Below are 19266 nucleotides of genomic sequence, written 5' to 3'. Positions count from 1 at the left end.
TGATTTTCTGATTTGTTTGGTAACTTTATGGTTTCGTTCGTATTTGCACCCGTTATCGAGAGAAAAAAAATTAATTTTCGGTACTTAGTTAGCTAAATGAAAGTAAAATTGTCCAGTAGGCCCAGGCTTTATTTGGATTTGTTTTAATAGTCTTGACAGTTCGCATTTGAAATTGTATTCAGTATTTACATATGTTCACAAATTAAAAGGTTTAAATTGTAAAGTGTACAGTGAAATTTTAACACCCTGTACATCAGTAACGAAGCGTTTGCGAGCCTTTGTTTATATGAATTTTTAGTCATACGATAAGCTCAAAATTTAGACACTTCAGTACTTACATCATATTTAAGGACACCCTGTATATCACGACGCGTATACTAGAATGCGGGTTTCTTCAAAGCGTATTCACTTGAAGAAATCCGCATTACATTGCTTGCAAGATGACGCAAATAATGTCACGTGTAAGTATTTATTTCGAATTTTGGACTAACCCAAAAACACAAATTAGACTACTAAGCAATCTAATCGTTTCAGATCTTTATAATCTTATTGAAAAATGAGTTTCTGTCTACATTCTCATTTATTCTTGGACCTAAAATCTCGTTTTCAATTTTCAGTGAATGAAAAAGGATAAATGCTTTAAAAATGCATAGGTACTCATAGATTTGTAATGCTTCCTTTACATTATTCTCACTACTTAACATTTAAAATATTTGTGTTGCACCCATGCGAATTATGTGTTCTTAAACATTGAGTGACAAGAAGGGACAAAACATTTTTTCCAAATCGATTGGGAGCTATGCACCCAAAAGTTGTAGTTCTCTAATTTTTTCCAGTGACAACATATACACACTTAACTAAGTAAAAATGGAAAATTAAACCAATTGCCAGTTAAACCAGAAATGACAAAAACAATTGAACGTGCGAAAAATACAAAAACACTCAGTATTATGAGTTCCATTAAAAATAAGTTGTGGGACACCCTGCATATACTGCTTGAATTGCAACTGTGATAAAGCCTGTAGTAAGTTATGGCACTAAATTAGAAGAAATTACCTTTCAACGTTTCCTTTCATAATTTTTCTAACGCCAATTATAAAAACAAACCTATTATTGATACTGGAAGGAACACAGAGTGCATCTCTTTTGCTTTGAAGATCTTTAATTGAAATTTGGAGTATGTTATATGCATAACAAACGGATCATCTAGGGGATCATACAACTAACTTTATTTTTACTTCCGGAGCCGCTAACTTTCGATTTTCCCTGTATATTATTACATTTATGAATTAATTTTCAGAATATTCAATACCAAATCTTCCGTTCTAGCTGGAAGAAATACTGTTACTTATTCTCAAAATTGTGTTCTGAGATGTCTCTTTTAAGAGTTTTTAGGTCTCAGAGGATCATTAATTCTGTCAGTGACTGTACAAGGAAATTTCATGTGCCAAATAGAATTCACTTTCGTAACTAACACAAGTAGAAGTCCCAAGGTAAAACAACCACCTACCATACATTAACCAGGGCTCCATTTCTCCAGGTTTCAAATAAACATCGTCCTCCCAAAGTGCCACACACGATTCCGTGATAATATGCGGATCAGGTTTATGAAGCCTTATGTAATTAATCATCTTAATAAACGAATAACAGTCCATATTATACTTTGTTTTCAATTCGAGTAAATCAAACTTGTGCTCGCTACGACAATGATCTAGAGCAACTGCGATCGTTAGAAATTGCGAAGGACAAAATAAACATGTAGTTTGTTCCCCAGAAACCTCCATCTCGTCCCATCCATCAGAGTCGTCATTATCGTCCCCTTCGCACAACGTTGGAGTGTCTAAAAAGGACAGCGTTAAGTGAATTGCTGTAAAGAAATACTATACCTTCAGTTTCAGTCATTGTGTCAAAATTGGTAAACAAAGATAGCGATCCTGTTCAAATACGAAATTTCACGTGTTTACGAAATTGAGGTTAAGTATTTCACATGCCCGCATGTGTATTTTACATTAGGGGTTTCTGTTTCGCAAACATTTTGTGAGGGCAACTATTTTTTTTTAATTTATAATAATATCAAACTCAAATTATTGATTACTTACTGCCCCTTGCTGTGACATTTGCCATTTTTCAAATTATTTGGATGTGTTTCTTGTATTGCATGAACGCAATGGTGCAGCTATACACAGAGTGAACTCAAAACATAGCACATTATTTTGTAATTACATAATTATGTTAATATTATGATTTTAGATAATATGATAAAATTACAAGTAAACCGCAACAAACCAGTAAATGCACGATTCATATTTTATGTTTTTCACATTTAACATTTGCACAGTCTTCTAAGCGATAATTGATTGAATGGAATATTTGCGGTGATATTTTTGCCTCCTAAAATCATAACTTATTCGAAACCCAATATTGTAGTTGATACATAGTCCTAAAATAATTTTTTTTTAAACTTGAAAATACAAACCTTACCGGATTTGGGACCCTGGATGGACCATATATGGAGGGCTTATAAAAATGCGTTCGGAAATGAAATGTCTGCGATGTTTGAGATGAAATCTTCAAACAAATTTTTCCTGTTAATCTACGATTTCCTTTTGAAAAGTCGTAAACAATAATTATAGGTACCTACTACCATTTAGTATATTTAATTTTAAATATGTGATTATTATACACACTAACCAGTGTGTATAATCAATGGTACTACTGTCATGTCATGTACTTGGGCTTCCGTAATGTATAACAAGCATTTGCAAAAATTTTCGCTATAATATTATAGAACTCTTTAAACAAATGGAGTACTCAGGGCCGGTTGCACAAACGCAGTTTAAACTTCGTTTAAATTAACGCAATGGATTAAGACATATGATTAGTGGAAATTTGACAAAACGTCAAATTTCAACCAATCCTAGACCGTAATCCACTGGTTAATTCCAAGCTAGGTTTAAACTGTCTTTGTGCAACCGGCCCTTAGTTGATGATATTATAATGCCAACATTCTTTGCGGTACACTGTATTGCAGTCGCGATTTGAAAAATTTATAGTAATTACTGGTACAACAGACACCGCCACATTACTCCACGTGCTTGCTGTCAAGTTTGTTATGAAATGTTTAATTCCAAATTTAAAAATTATTGATATTTGGACCGAACGCCCTACAACAACTTTAAGCCGTCTCATTACACAAGTAGAGTATAAGAAAAATGGAGCCTACAGGTAGATAATTTCTTTGAAAAAAATAGGGTTAAAGTATTGTCTTCAGGTAAACCGAAAAAGAAAAATCAGTATGTCAGAGAAAAGATCAATTTAAAAAGGAAATTGTCCAAGAAAAACAAGCACCGAGCACGGCTGGTTGTTCGTAATTTACCTTTCGAAGCGACCGAAGAAGGTCTCCGCAAACATTTTGAAAAATTCGGCGAAATTGATGAGGTTAAGCTGTTGAAGAAGGAAGACGGAGTACTTTTAGGTATTGGGTTTGTACAATTTAAACTTGTTCAAAAGGCTGCTAAGGCCAGGCATCATTTAAATGGGAAACCGTTTTTGAACCGCAATATTGAGTGTGATTTTGCGTTACCCAAAGATAAGTACGAGAAGAAAGATTCGACTACGACTCCTGATCCTGTCCAAATTAAAGATGAACCATTGGATGATGCTGAAATTAAGGTTGAAATAAAGGAGGAGGATATAAAACAAGAAGACGAAGACTTGGATGTTACTAAAGAAGAAAGAGAATCTGAAAAGTCAAGTGATAGTGATGAAGAAAATCAAGATGATGAAGATGAAGATGATATTGAATTTGATGAAGAAATTGAAGTAAAAGACGAAGAAAAACCTAGAAAGATCTCCAATGATGTAAATGAAGGGAAGACTATTTTTATTAAAAATGTACCATTTGCTGCTACTAATGAAGATATAAAAGAGTGTATGTCGCAGTTTGGTCCATTGTACTATGGTGTCATTTGCATGGATCAGTTAACGGAACATTCGAAAGGAACTGCTTTTGTCAAATTTAAGGTAGGTAATGGCTAATGTAGGTCGGCTCAAGTCTTCAACTTGTAAAGTTTCCTGATTTGAGCGTTTTATAGATAAACTATGAAGTTTAGGCAACCCACATATCACCCTCTCTATTCACACCTTTTTTCTGAATGGAAATAAACTTGGTTTGCTTTTTGAGGGTACGGTAACTATGTTCCAAACCTAACTAGTAGTTCTTAGATTGTTTGGAATTCATGGCGTGTCTATGAGTAACTGCTATCAATCTGGTTCTCCTCTTCGGCGTTATTGCCATATTTAGAGGATCAATATTGGCTTGCACTGAACAGGTCATTTTAGGCACTCATTTTATGTCAGGAACTGTGTGTTGTTATTTTACAGCAAAACACTGAAATTCTATGACAGGGGGAAGACTAGAGCTGTAGTTAAAATCCTCACACTTTCACAGTAAAACATTTTTCACAGAACAAAGAAGATGCAGAAGCTTGCCTGGCGAACAAGGGAATCACTTTGATGAACAGTGTGTTAGAATGTGAAAGAGCACTATCGAAAGATGAATTAAAGTCAAAATCAGAAAAGAAGGAGAAAGGTCCAAGAGATTCGAGAAACTTATACCTTGTTAAGGAAGGTGTTATCTTGGCAGGAACTAAAGCGGCCGAATCAGTGTCCGCGACAGATATGACCAAGAGACTACAAATTGAACAGTACAAGACGCAAATGTTGAGGAATTTAAATATGTTTGTAGCTCGCACTAGGTTGGTGGTGCACAATATTCCCCCTAGTTGGAGTGATGCCCAACTGAAACAGCTGTTTTTAAAACAGTGTAAACACCCTGGAACCCTCAAGGAGGCAAAGATAATGAGAAATATGCGTGATGTAGATGCAAATGGCATAGGAAGATCTAAAGAGTTCGGATTTGTTGCCTTTACAACACATGATGCAGCACTACACGCCCTTCGCGCTTTGAATAATAATCCCAATATATTTAGCCCAACAAAACGTCCGATTATAGCATTTTCTATAGAGAACAGATCAAAATTGCGCGCGAAAGAGCGACGTTTACAAAATTCGAAATTGAAAAACCCTACCAGCAAGAGCTACGATCCAAATACAGTTAGTAAACCTTTCAAAAAAGATAAAGAAAAAAGATATAAACAAGACAAGCCAGCTGAAGATACGCAGGAGGGTTTGCAAAAATTTTCGGGCACAAAAGCATCCTTCGGTGCTTCCAAGATGAGGAGCAAGTTTAATTTACGCACCCAAGCTCAAGTACACCACGAGCAAGTTAAAAAAGAGAAAAAGATGAAGAGGATGGAAATCGCGAGGCGACCAGTGAAGCAGAAAGAGAAGAAAACGAAACCTTTGAAACAGAAGTTGAACAAGATGAAAAAGGATGATAATTTCGCGAGTTTGGTTAATAGTTACAAACAAACGCTTCTAAATGCAAATTCGGCCGATACGACTAAGAAAAAAAAGTGGTACGAATAATTATAACTATCTACAATAAATTTTTAAACAACATTGTTTTATTTGATTTGAAACAAAAGGTTGATCGTCGTTTTAAACTGAACGTCAGAGCGGCTCGTGAGTTCTAAAAGAGTGTGGGCACAAGTAAAATTGTTTAAAAACATTTTTTGTACAGCTCGGACTGGGTGGTACCAATGGTACGATGATGGCGGTTCTTTTTATTTGTTGGGACATGAGACACAATTGGGAAGGGAATGGAAAAAAATGAAAAGTTTTGTACATCCGAAGAGATATGAAAAATGAAATTCGTTATGCACTAAGCTTGGTTTCGCGGAAAAAACCCTAACCACAAATTTAACAAAAAAAACCTTGCATAATTAAACATATGATTCTCATAACACAAATAAGTACAAGAAATATGTACATCAAACTAGGACAACAAAATGCAAACCAAAAAACTAAACTTCCAAACGTACATGATCTATTCTAACTTATTTCATTACGCACGGGTGTAGGTAATGGGTACTATATTATGCTTCTAAATTATACGTTATGACCTCATTTTTATGGAGGTCGTAGAAAAAAATATTTAATAAAACAATATAAGGGTATAGTTCTCGGTCACCATCCGCTCAGTGAGCGGTTAACCACATGCAATCAAAACGGGTGACTTGCTCACAATGCTCAGCTCTGACGATCACTTTTAGGAAGTTCCAGGGGGCGGGGGCCGCTCGGGTTAATTTGTCCTAGGGCCGCAACCGCAAGTACTCTAAATCAGGCACTGCAGCAGGCCTTTGATTTGTATTTGAAGTTGGCATTCAACGATCCGATAGAAAGAAATTGGAGTAGTACGCTGAACGTTCATTTCAAAGGCATCATGGATCCTTCGCGAAGAATACATTGCCGTTACCCTATGGTGCGTCCTATCTGGGACACTATATCCGTTGCCGCATTGAATATCAGGAACAGAACCAACGCAAACTTGACAACTCGCGTCTACTTTTTCGCAACCCACGCTTCCTAAACTCGCCTGGCTGTCGCCGATAAACTTACTCGCGATTACTATTCGCATGAAGCGGTATATATGAAATTTTACTCGGTGTAATTGATAATTTTGCTGTGTGCTCAAATGTTTCTATGGAATGATTTTTTATTTGTTTCTCCTATTTGTGAGAGGTCCCCATCTATGCGAGACTCATTGAGTCATTGCGTTCGGGAGGTGATTGTGGGCTATTGTCTTCAACTGATTTTACGACTACTCTTCGAGTCTTTCTGATACTCTCCTTACAACTTTACATAGGTACCTACTTCCCGCCTAATTCATGATGTAACGAGTGGTTTGATTTCGCGCCAAATTTCATTAAAAATTTCGAAATTTCTTGTCATGATAGTGAAGGTCACCCTGTATATTTCATTATTTGTTCCGGTTAGAAATTTTGTGTTTGGGCATTTCGGTTCGCTCAAGACTATGGTCCGATAGATTTAATTTCGCTCAGATTTAATTTCGTCGTGGGAAGAGTGCAAAGCTGATTGACGTCATCATGAGTAATGCGAGTTTTTTGTCGTTCGTTTATCAACTTTGGCGCCGTCTAGACCGAGAATAGGAGCGGATATAGCACCGAGCCATCAAGAGATAAGGAGTTTTCACGTCGTCAGCAGAAAACCGTGAGATCAGTTTATTCAGCAGTTCCTGGAGGTTGACGACGAAGTTAGAGTGGGTTAAGTCTTCTTTATCTAAACCAATGGGAGAATTTCTAGCGGGAGCCATTTTTGTTTTATGGTAATTTGGGTGTGGTTTTTTCATTTCAATTCTGAAGAAGGGGATCGTTTTTGGGGAGACTCGCAGTTAGTACGTCAAGCGGTCAACACGTACCTTGAGCGATCGTTTTGGTACACTTGGCGGTTTGAGCCACCGGCTTATTTCGGTTGCTCGCAGTTGCGTGCTTTTTGCACCCGTTTCGAAGTGTTATTTTCTTTTCGCGTTGATTTTTTGGCGAAGAAGACCCAGGTTCCAATCAGGTGATATTTTGGCGAACCCTTGAGCTTCACCCCAGTTTACTTTGGATGCAGTGAATCGCGTTAGGATACGTTGTGATTTCTCGAGGATATATAAGTCAAAGTGCTGCCCTAGTCCTCAAGGCGCAGAATTTCGGGATCCGCCCCAGGTGGAATTTCCTACTAGTGCCGTACGGTCATTTGTCGAAGGAGCGCTGCGTTTCGGAGAGATATTTGCCCCAAGAAGAGCTGGTGAAATAATACGTCGAACCATCGCGGTTTACCGTCGGATAGTGATCATAAAAGTTTGTGTTCTGCCGTACCGCTAACTCAAAAATCCGTCTCCCGCAGGCGGTCAAAGCTAATAAACTAATAAAATAAAATTAAATACACGTGCTGTGTAGAAACTTTGGCAACTAGCCGTCTCCCACTCGCCACGCGAAGGATTTCCTGGACTAAGTTTCAGTTCAAACGCTAAACTTTGCTTTCGTTCCGAGGAAGGATAGGCACCGTGGATTTTTGTTTCCGTGTGTTAAATTCAAGCCACCCCCTAGGAAGTCACAGAGACCTAAGTGTCAGGTTTCATCACATCCACCCTGTACCAGAGGAAAGAGCAGTTCACAAGATCGGCTGTACAAATGTTGTAAAGGTTAGTCTAATTAAATTTGTAATATTCTGTAAAATTCCACTTTTTGGTAATTAAGCTATAGTAAAAAATTTTTGATTTGATTGTTTATTAAAGTCCAATGAACGATTACCAAAGAGTAGGATAAATTTTTGTGTTTATTTAAATAAGTCCCAGCCCACGCTGGATTAAAAAACGATTACCTGTTGTTGCAATTTTCAAACTGTAGAGGATGGCCACCCCTTGAGTAAATTAGTTTCACCTGATAGGATTTTTTATTTAGTTTAGTTGTCATTGTTAAGCTAGTGGTTTTTACCAGGAGGAGAGAAGAACTGCTAGATCCCTGTAAATTGTTTGTATCTCTAATATCATTTCAATATATTATCTATTTGGTTCCAATGTGCCTATGTCTTTAACGAAGAACGAGGGGAAGGAAAGGGAGGAGTAGGAGTTGAGGCAGGAGATTGGTAGGCGGCAGGTCAAGGTTTGTTACGCAGTTTCAAAAGAGTTAAAAGCCCACCGATTTGAGTTAGCCGGAGCATTTATTTTTATCGATTGAGCAGCCTAAGAAGAAGACGGTTTGCCTTGCCGGGTGGAACCGATGGTAATCTTCAAATCCAGAAGGAACCCCCGTAGCAATGATTACTTCACACCACCTCTGCGCTTTCTTTAAAGTACGCCATCTTTATACATTTATGGCAATGCCTTCATTCTTTTGTCAATAATTCGTTATTATCATCCTTTTACATCGCCTCCCCTGTCCTCTATGCCATGCCTGGTTTATTCCTTCATTGCGCCGCCTTTCCGCCGTGCTGTTTGCATCTCTGCCACGTTTTCTTCTCTTTACTTCCTTTCTTTCATGTGTGATCGTTAAAGTGTCCTCCGCGCATTTTGCACACTTTTATTCAAGCATTTCATATTTCCTTTATATTCCCTTTACCTCCCTCCTCATCCCAGCATCAACAATTGACCAACCTCTCTATCGGCACTCAATTCATGGGCCTAGGACTTGGTGTTACATAGGTACTTTACCACACAATACGCACGCGCGAAGCAGATAAATTTTCAAAACCCGAACACGGACATGCCCATTTGGACCTCGTGGCACTGCAAAACTTTGCACCTTTTTAGTTACAGCTTTTGCTTCAGGAGGTGAACACTCGGATTATTTGTACGCCTCACCTCGCAATTAATTTAAAACGCAGGCGCCATTTTAACATTTCCTACCAAAATCTACATAGTTAATCGTGCTTCCGTCTCGGGCGGTGAGGTACCTAAATAGAAAAGTTGGATAACTTACACAGTAGTTACAAATGAAGCAATAAAACAAGACAATGACGAACAATCAGGAGAAAGGATGGAAGTTGATGGCAAACAATATAAAAGTTAAGCAGAAATCTTCATCTGGCGGATTGGGGATTAAACTAATTTTAGATATAAAATTGTTTCCAGAAAATGTTAGACCTTTACTATCTAAATTAAGGTACCTAGTACTTATTCAATGCTATAATGCAATCAGAAAGGGAAGTTGCAACTTGGTTTTGTCATCGAGGGGACACAAAGTGTTAGGATGAGTGGTAGGTACCTACATCGATGGAAGTGTACTTTGTGCTGAAGAATGACGAATACTTCAATGGCGGTAAAGAAATAGAAGAATTTTTAATTTTCAGTTTGCTACTAGCCGAAGAATTGATCGAAAAAGCTTGACAATTTGTTCTTTTTCATTGCCCTCCTATTCGAAAATTCAACTTGATAGGGTGGTTGCTCATTTTCGGAAACCCACACGCTTCCGTTTTCGCCATCGTTTAGCATTACTATGACGGCTTTACCGACATTATCGGACCTGCAAAAAGTTTCCGACACTCACGCTATACCGTCATAAATTCACTTACGACTGCTCATATATGAACCAAGATCCTAAATAAGCAATTAGGTTGAGTCCAGGTAAGAATTTATTGGACATGCCATTCATAAATTGCTCTTTACTTAGAATATCTGTCTTGGTGATTCCTGGACAAATGGTCATTACACGAACGTTGTTGTAGTAATAATAAAGCGGATTGCTAAAGGAACGTCCTAGTCCAACAACGAAGGCTTTAGTGCCGCTGTAAACTGGCACGAAAGATATGGGGTCAATTCCATATATTGAAGACACATTAATTATAACCCCTCCACGTCCTCCTTTAGCTATACTCATGTACCTAAACCCCAATATCGTTCCTTGCACTACTCCCAGCTATAAGTTATAATACTTTCCAATGTTAACTGCTACCCACGCTTTGTAGTGTTACTTACTGCGTTGATATTAATTAATCTAGCTGGATGTGGTTCGTCAACCACCCCGGCACCATTAACAACAATATCCAAACCACCCCAGTGGGAAGTAGACGCGTTAAACGCCTCTGAAACTGATCATCCGTACACACTCTACAGAAACACGCTTACCCTCAAGTTGCTCCGCGTCACTAACGTCACCTTGCAACCAGATCACCTTTCCGCTCCCGAATTTTTCAGTAAGTAACTGAACGGTCTGATTGCCTCGAGCAGCATTAACACTGACCATGGTAACACCCTAAAAATTCACCGTAGCGATTACTTCACCCGCTTTGCCTTCACTCCATTGAGTAAAAGCTGGGTGGTGATACCTAAACCGATCCCTCGACTTGCTCCCGTTACCAAAGCAATCTTTCCATTAAAATCGTAACTGCCTGACCTCGCGCACGCAAGTAGTGCTAAAAATGGCACGGCAGTTCTTTGAATCATCTCCGTTACACACTGAAAATGAAGTTAGTTTATGTAATCGGTTCTGTTGTGACAGCGGCCTATACAAAAGTCCATTCAATCTTCAAGATGACCAAACGCTGTAAGTTACGCTTGCGGTCATCATGGACTTCATGTATGCTGTAACTCACACTTTTTACGTTAAAAGTTCTTCCTGTTTTGTTAATCAAAGCATTACTAGACGGGAAGTCATTTCGACACCATTCATTTTCTTATGGGAAAAACAAAATAAAGAAAAATAGATTCTAAATTTTAATACAAATGTGTAATACATTTCAAACTGGGAATTATACGCCTAATAAATACCGCGCGATTCCATAAACACAGCGCACTTGAATTCATACGGGTGACGGCACTTAAGACCTTGTGAAATTGGTGTACAAACCGACAAAGTTCAGTTCAGCGACGCAAAGTGAAAGAGACTTGCTTTTGCTTTCTGCCCAATTCAATTTTTTTGCCTGCTTCTCATTTGTCTTTACCGTTACATCTTCACATAGCCTTCAAATCTCTTATGCGTTTTTTATACCCTCTTCATGTGTTATTCATTAACCTTTAACCCGGTCTGTTCCACGCCCGTTGTCCGTAGACCTGTTTTCTTTAAGTATACCTATGTTATCAATCACTTATTTTTTCACCCCTTCTTGAATTTTGTTTGCTTCTCACACTTCCTTCGGGCCTTCTTCTTTTGTATTTTTTTCTTTCACCAGCGCTTCCTACACTTCTTTCGCACATTCTACACTACAGACACAACTACTTTACTTCCTAATGTAACGCTTACACTTTTCTGACGCCTCCCTCGCTTGGTGTCTTCAGAAACGTTTTATACTCTCTTTGCCCTTTAGTGACATCATCCGACTTTCTTACAGTTCTTTTCCTTCACGTCTCATTCTTTCATATTATTTTCCTTGTCATACACTTTTTACTCCTCCCATTTTTTTAAGTTGTTCTTCAATTCTGCTTAATTCTGTTAAAGTTTACATTTCTCCCCTATCTTAATGCTTAAACCTCGTTCCATCACTGCCTCTTTCTCGGCACATTTTTCGTTTGTTTATCTTTCACTTTTCCTTAAAGTTTCCTTTACTCCTTCGTCATTTTAGTGAATTTTACTTGTCTTCATCCATTCTCCTTTTGTGCCTTCTGTGTAGGTACTGTTCGCATACACGTTGCCTTTACACCTATTTGACGCTTTCGGACGACACCTGCTTACTACACGCATTTCTTGTTTATGTCTCTTTTTTGTAGGGTCCCTTTCAGACTCTCATCATATCACCTTCTTTCAAGTTGCTTCCATTGCCACTTTCTTCTCACACATTCATTTCCCATCACATCCTGTTTACACGGCAAAGGGTGGTGTACTGTTGCAGCTCGAGTTACCACTCACATGTTAAGGGAGGTAAAAAATGATCTACCACTATCAAACAAAATCTCGATGATGTCGGTTTGTCTGTCTGCACTCAATTTATTCGTAAACAATTTCGCTATGTTTTAAAGAAGAGGTTCCACTCTTCTGTAGATACAACTTACGACGATGCTTCCATTTTTGAGAGCTGACAACTGCGCGACTTTTTTACAAAGGGGAAAAGCTCTCTGCACCTTCCGGAACACTAACCCTCCTTACGTTACATCTTGTTTTAAGCAGATCTACCTACTAGAGCATCGTTAGTATACGTTTGTTATTTTTGTGTTATTTAATGCAGGTAGTAATCTTTGAATTTCATTATAATTTATTTGTATTTTATTGTATATATTTTATATTTTTTTCTAAATTTCAATCTTTGTTCTTGGAAATTGGCATGATTTACCCTCAATGCATCACGTGTACGTAAAATGTCGTTAGCTTCTATTGTTTCGAAATGGTTTTCATTTTTGGTGTAAATTTTTGCTCAATTTATGGTTATACTATGCGATCAAAAATGAGTTGCTGTCGAGTCATCTTTGGAATTTTTGTTTCCATATAGTAAATCGTGCTTAACTTGAACTTCCAAAGGCGACTCGACAGCAATTCATTTTTGATCGCCCGTTATATTCTGATTACATGGTCTTAGTCCATTATATTTTTTGCCATTTATTTAAATATGTCTAAGGTAGAAAATTGTTTGCTGTATCTACTAACTTGTACATTTTATCGTCAATTATTTAATGCAACAAATTATCTTATACATTGAAAACATTTTCACTATTTCCGGATTGATTTTATTTCCGTAGAGTGTGAAGTTAGCGTAGAACCTGGAGGTTAAGTTAGTTAAGTATAGGTACTACAAATATTTTAAAGCTTTCACTAAATGTGTTTCGGGAACACTTCGGAGTCTCGCTATATTAAAATAACTGAGGGATTCTTGATAAAACGTTTATTGAATTTTGACAAATTTTTTAAAGAAGTTAAGAGCCATTTTACAGATTCTTAGAAGTTCATGAGAGACTCTTTAGAGCTAGGTAACCGAAAAACTGCCCCTTTTCAGAGATTTTTGACTTAAAAACGTTTTTGTATATTAGGTGGGAAATATTTACCTCCACATTCTAGAGTGATTTTTAAACTTTCTAAAAACTCATCAGGAATTGATCAAATATTTCCTAAATTCAATCATCATACATTCATTAGGAATTGTGTTGATTTTTATTTTTGGTCTTTATTTTTAAGTGGGCGGGGTTTCAGCCAAGGGCTACTCCACCAACTCAACTCATTAGACATTTACAAATAGCCATGTCCGAACTCGGTTTCGAACCAGGGACCCTCGGCCTTCCATGCCAATGCGGCACACAGGCCGGCATTGTTGTTCTTACCTTACGTTTTGAGGCTTCTCAGGTACTAATCTTGTAAGATCTTTTTTTGAAAACTTCTCAAGAATTTTAAATTTATGAAATATTAGTTTAATGAACTTTTAACGGATTTCCATACCTACTTGGGTCACAGAATATTCAGATGTTTTTCCAAAGATGTTCTTCAGATGATTTTTATTCATTCATTGATTTTATAAAAACCGTGTAAAATCACACCAGAAATTCTGCATTCCAAACACTGTATAAATTATTAAAGGACCTCTAATCTTGAGAGGCTTACCTCTAAAGCGTTGATTCAATCAACGTCTAAAGTATCTATGAACAATTCATCAAGAATGTTTAAAGAATCTCTGACGCATCTCTGAAGAACTTCTCGACAAGTACTACACAATTTCTGAAGAGTACTTCAAGAATCTCGTTTAAATCGATAGAAATTGTACCTACGAAGTGCATATTTGCAGAAATTCTGACAAATACAGGATGATTTAATGAGAGGTGCTTAAATAGGAATACCTGTAAAAGTCTGTACACTTTTTCAAATAATCTCTAAATACTCTCTTATGAAACCGTGAAACACATACTTAATTTATAAATATCCAAACAATAACGGAAGAACTTCCGAAGAACATTTACTGAGCTTTGCAGAAGAAATCGCTCATGAATGTTTTAAAACCGACCAAAGAATATCTGAATATTGTGTGAAAAATCGTTAATAATCCAAAGAATATGTAATGGAGCGTTAATGAATCTATGAAGAATCTCGTACGAACTTGTACAAAACCTTGACGGCTCATTGAAGAATCTTTGGAAAATTCCTAGATCCACTGAAGAAGGAAATAATAAACAGTTTATTACTATGTATACATTTGGTAGTATATTTTTTGAGAACTTTTGAAAAATCTCCAGAGGACTTTTGGTAATGGTCTCTGAAAATGCACACAAAACGGAATAACATAAAAAAATTAACAGATTTCGTAATCCATGCAACCATCGGAGACATTAGAAATGATAACCGTAATATGTAAAAGACAAACTACCCTTATTCACACGGGATCATTTTCTCCACTCGCTCTCAAGCTCGCTCGTGTCGCAAAGGTAAAGTTTCTGAATAATAAACCTCATAACATGTTCGTAATCCTATTAAAGGAGATGTGCGAGAATTTAAATTGGAATTAACAAAACAATTGCGCACTATCAAGTAAGTACCGTATCGACAGTACCCGCGACTTTTCCTTGCTCTACCGATTGCGGCCGAGTACGGTACAATCATCGCTAGACGCGACACCATTGTCTTTCAGGTCTTCGGATTGAACGAAACTGTGAAAGTCCTTGAAGAAATTTTGGGAAATCAATTTTTTGCTTATATTTCTAAGTGGATGGAGTTTTATCCGAAGCTGCTCTACCTCGACCTACTCAACCCTTAAAAAATTGCTACGTTCGAACCCTGAGTTCGAACTTGGTAACTTCTTGGTCGCAGCCGAGTATCTCACACAATTTCGCATTGCCGTTCAAAGAGCAGGGTCCCCTATTTTGTAGGTAAAAGTTGTAACAGAAGTACTGGTCACCTTGTGGGCTGTGGCTCTCTTTTGGGACATGTGAAGGAGGGTGGATATTTAAGACTAGAAGGATTTTAGCCATTTATACATGTATTTGACCTAAGCTAATGTTCTCATCTTTGTTGTTGAGTTATTTGAAATTTTGAAGATTTTTCTTATAGCAATTTTTTTGTTCTTGAAGAATTTTTGGGAAATCTATTTTTTGCTTATATTTCTAAGCGGATGAAGTTTTATTAGCTAATGCGTAGGCGACGGACGGGGTGGACCAAAAACATTAAAGCCATAATTGCGCCTGCGTTACCTCTTGCGGAAATGCACGTTTTGAAGCATCAGGAATTCGAATCAAAATCTGTCGGTCCGTCTGTATTGTCATTTCTGGCTAAACGGTTCAATCGATTAGAACCATAAGGAAGAGCTGAAAAGCGTCTTAGGGCTTAAAAGTCTTTGGACAGAACGCGCATGCAATACCTCCCTTATTAACGTGCGGGTAGTAAAAATAATCGAAGTGGCGTTTGGATTTTTAAAAAGCGTTAAATCAAAGTGCGCAGGTTATGATGTAGAATCAGATTAGGCAATTTAATTTTTAAGAGTCTTCTTTACCTAAGCGCAACTTTTTTACATTATAGTGTGTAGATGATTATAGCTGCAAGAGATAAGATTATATTCTTGCTTTGTCAACTCCTGTCTTGGTCCTTAGTTAGTTCCCACCGACACTGTGCAGCGGCGCCACTTGTTACACTCAAATTGTTGATTTAACGCCCGCCAAGATACAGACTTTATTTACAAAAATTATGATTTCATTTTTTGGGGTCATGTTTAGAAGTAACTTATCTAAAAAACTGTCGGTTTACTTTTTCCATAAATCGTCTTGATCGAGAGTAAAAAAATAAAACAGATTAGCGCAATAATCGGTGCGAAACATCTAATCTTTAAACAATCGGCATTAAGTTACTATAAACTTTTTAAAAAAAAATAGTCCGAACATTTTGTAGATAAAGGTCTAAATTTATAAAATAGTTCTTAAAAAAAATTGTTTTTGGAAAAACAAATAGAGTTTTTATGGCGGGCGCTCTTATGGAAATTTACATTGGATGCAGTGGGTACAGAAGACTCTTAATACAGACATTGAATAAAAATGTGTGGTTTTATTCAATGATACAGGTGAAAATGATGTCACAAGAGGATACGACACCTTATTTGATTTGAAAATGTTGCAGGTCAATACAAATTTGAAAATATATTACCACCCTTGAAATTATTAAAATTTTCTACCTACTGCGTAGCGCAAGCATATGTAAAATTTGAACTGGAGAGTTTTAAAAATGGGCATACATATAAATAATTAAATTATTTCTAACGTAACAAATTAGTCGTCTCTTTTCGTAACCTTAAACTTAAGTTCACCTTCCGGTGCGTACATGAAAGTTATTTTGTATTCCAAAGGTTGATGAAAGTACTCCAATTTGTACGAACGAATTAACTGAAAGAAAGTTGGGTATTAGATGAAAGTAATAATCGGTACCGTTTGTTACCTTTGCAAGTAGTACTTGTATTTCAAGGTCAGCAAATCTTCTTCCGAGACACATTCGCGCGCCGTAGCCGTACGGTAAGGAAGCGAAAGGATGAATTTTAAACTCTTCGTCGTTCTTTTTCATCCACCTTTCTGGCATGAACTCGTTGGGGTTGCTGACATACTCACCCATACTTCCCGTGACTAAAGTGGGGAACACCACTTGAGTCTACAAATTAATTAATCTCGGAGTGTTTTATAACAGTCTTAAGTATAGGTACCCCTTTAGGTATGTTGTAATCCATAATGACGGTGTCCTTCTGTAAAGTCCTTCCATTACCGATTACAGTAGAATAAACACTACAAGCGTTTAAAACATCATTAAGAACACTCGAGAGATTTCAGGAAAATTACCGGAAAACTTCTTTTACAAAGGATTTTAAAAACACCATCTCGTCGAGCAATTTCACATTTAGAGGGGTATCTGGGTCAGGCATTAGTCGCTTGAGTTCCTGGTGGAGTTTTTCCTGCTGCTCTGGACGCGTCGCTAATTGGTACAGAATCGAACAAACCGCCATCGAAATCTGAAAATAAGACAAAGTAAGAAAGGCACATCAGCAAACCTGGGACTGATTACAGTGTCAATTCCAACCAATATCAAATCGAGAGCGAGAATCGTTGCAGTTTTGGGATTTGGTTCTTTGGCTAGGATTCGTTCGATCAACGAAAGCTCGGACTCGTTCACATGTTGCTTAGCTTGCAGTCTTACCATGGCTTCTTCAATATATTTGGTGCACACTCTGTAAGGAGCATTGTCTAGTTTAAGCTAATGATGGGGTCCGGACTCACTCGACAAAGTAATTCATGTTGTTAACGTATTTGTGCCAAATTGTCGTAGGGAAGTAGCGCCAAAACGGAAATTTCAGTTCCAAAATCGCGACGTTCCTAAGGGCGTACTTGGCAGCGTCAATAATTTTCTGAGGCTCCGAGTTGGAGGGCAGGTTTGGATCTAAGCAACCCAACCGTGCATCTAGGGCCACTCGCCCGATGCCTGAAAATCCAATTGAAAAATGTCATAAGAAGCTCTTAACTTACATTCCAGTGCCCACTTGTGGACTTCGTTATCAAAATCGCTCGGCATTTCCCCGTTACCATCTTTCATCTCCATCATCCTATAAAACATGTTGACGTGCTAAAGTTTAGAAAAAGGGCGCTTACCGCTGAATGAAGTAATTCGTTACTTCCTCCACTGGTTGAATGTACTTTTTCACCGTTTGAATTTGCAAGATCGGTTTTTGAACTTTGGTACGAAACTCCTTCCAAGGCTCACCATGACTGAAACAACCCCAAATTAGGTCTTAAAAACACCCCGAGTTATAATTACACTCCCACAACCCCAGGTAAATTTCCAAAGAAATCGTTTCTAACAACACTCTTATATTTAACAAGGCACGGCATTGACGGTCTAAAAGGTGTCGGACCTTCTTGCCTGTACACCCTTTCGATTTCATCGGCATCGTACACGAATAACAAATCGGGACGTCCAATTAATCCAGATAATTTCACAATTTTGCCGTAGTCCTCGTAGAGTAACTGCGAAATTTTGGCCACATCACATATGTCGTACTGTCCGATTATTGGTAGAAGACGACCGGTGTTACCCAAAATTGGTAAAGGCTTAGGACCCGGCACTTCAGAGTAGGGTTTGACTGTATTATTTGTAATTTCGTAGGGGCATACGTCGTCGGGTGTAACGGCTACCGCGTGTGATCGTTGCCGCTTTATTTTATTTAATACACTTCTTCTACCGTAGATGGAATTTAAAATTTTAAAAAATTCTGTCATCTTAGCAGTTGGGGAGAATGTCTCGCGGAAGCATAGAATGGTTTCGGTTAGGTAGGTGAAATGAACAACTGGCGAATTCGTAACATTACTAATTGTAATTTCACTGCTTTATTCTAGGATAGATATTTTACCATTTCCATCTTTTAGTACCCCATTTCCAACCGTGCAACTAGAGAGAGGGCTCACCAAATGTTTACGTGCTGCAATCATCGTGGCATGACAATTCATTTCTAAACAAATCTTTTTTCGCCTTGGTTTAACGTTGGCATCTATGATCATTGAAGTCACTCAAAGCAGTACCCATCTTAATTTATAACAGGTAATTGCAGTGATGATATCTGCAGGTATAAACCATGATAATTAAGAAAAGTAGGATTCGTTTGGTGTTTAAATATTTAAATCAGTTAAACAGGAAATGGAACGCTGTGTTTACTACACGAGTGTTGTTTACTACCAAAAACGAATTGAATGCGTTGAACTACAAGTAATTAAAAAGTAAAAGTTAATAAAATTTAATTTATGAGTATTTATATTAATCTTTTCATTCACAGAGTTTCTATACATGGAAAGGCATGTTCCAGCTCTTTCGTTTAATCGCGATAGATTTTTATTAAGCATCTTATACAGAGGATTAAACTCGAACGATGATTTGTAATTTTGGTAAAAAAAAAATTGTTAAAATACGTCCATACAGATCGCCAGGGAAA

The 19266-nt window shown here is 37.5% G+C and overlaps 4 protein-coding genes across 4 annotated transcripts; 1 reads left to right on the top strand and 3 right to left on the bottom strand.

Annotated features, from left to right (window-relative positions):
• Nucleotides 1-1403: 1403 nt before the first annotated feature.
• On the bottom strand, nt 1404-2156 carry LOC116168846 (protein arginine N-methyltransferase 3-like). The gene is made up of 2 exons (XM_031484834.1): nt 1887-2156; nt 1404-1840 (listed from the first exon to the last, which is right to left on the bottom strand). The coding sequence occupies exons 1-2, from the start codon at nt 1900-1902 to the stop codon at nt 1419-1421; spliced, it is 438 nt and encodes a 145-aa protein (XP_031340694.1). The 5' UTR covers nt 1903-2156; the 3' UTR covers nt 1404-1418.
• A 904-nt stretch (nt 2157-3060) lies between these two features.
• LOC116168771 (RNA-binding protein 28-like) lies at nt 3061-5523 on the top strand. Its single transcript, XM_031484750.1, has 3 exons — nt 3061-3225; nt 3272-4023; nt 4468-5523. Exons 1-3 carry the CDS (start codon nt 3213-3215, stop codon nt 5488-5490), a joined length of 1788 nt encoding a protein of 595 aa, XP_031340610.1. The 5' UTR covers nt 3061-3212; the 3' UTR covers nt 5491-5523.
• Nucleotides 5524-9582: 4059 nt separating this feature from the next.
• On the bottom strand, nt 9583-11026 carry LOC116169633 (15-hydroxyprostaglandin dehydrogenase [NAD(+)]-like). Its single transcript, XM_031485776.1, has 6 exons — nt 10918-11026; nt 10700-10864; nt 10535-10661; nt 10385-10491; nt 9982-10325; nt 9583-9932 (listed from the first exon to the last, which is right to left on the bottom strand). Exons 2-6 carry the CDS (start codon nt 10850-10852, stop codon nt 9767-9769), a joined length of 897 nt encoding a protein of 298 aa, XP_031341636.1. The 5' UTR covers nt 10853-10864; nt 10918-11026; the 3' UTR covers nt 9583-9766.
• A 5321-nt stretch (nt 11027-16347) lies between these two features.
• LOC116168661 (probable cytochrome P450 301a1, mitochondrial) lies at nt 16348-18942 on the bottom strand. Its single transcript, XM_031484599.1, has 9 exons — nt 18099-18942; nt 17933-18049; nt 17810-17886; nt 17564-17765; nt 17352-17514; nt 17129-17298; nt 16996-17074; nt 16737-16943; nt 16348-16684 (listed from the first exon to the last, which is right to left on the bottom strand). The coding sequence occupies exons 1-9, from the start codon at nt 18557-18559 to the stop codon at nt 16571-16573; spliced, it is 1590 nt and encodes a 529-aa protein (XP_031340459.1). The 5' UTR covers nt 18560-18942; the 3' UTR covers nt 16348-16570.
• Nucleotides 18943-19266: the final 324 nt, after the last annotated feature.

Source organism: Photinus pyralis, unplaced genomic scaffold, assembly GCF_008802855.1.
Source record: "Photinus pyralis isolate 1611_PpyrPB1 unplaced genomic scaffold, Ppyr1.3 Ppyr1.4_LG4, whole genome shotgun sequence".
Lineage (NCBI taxonomy): Eukaryota > Metazoa > Arthropoda > Insecta > Coleoptera > Lampyridae > Photinus > Photinus pyralis.
Note: the sequence above shows the minus strand (reverse complement) of the source record. Positions and strands in the feature narration are given on the sequence as shown.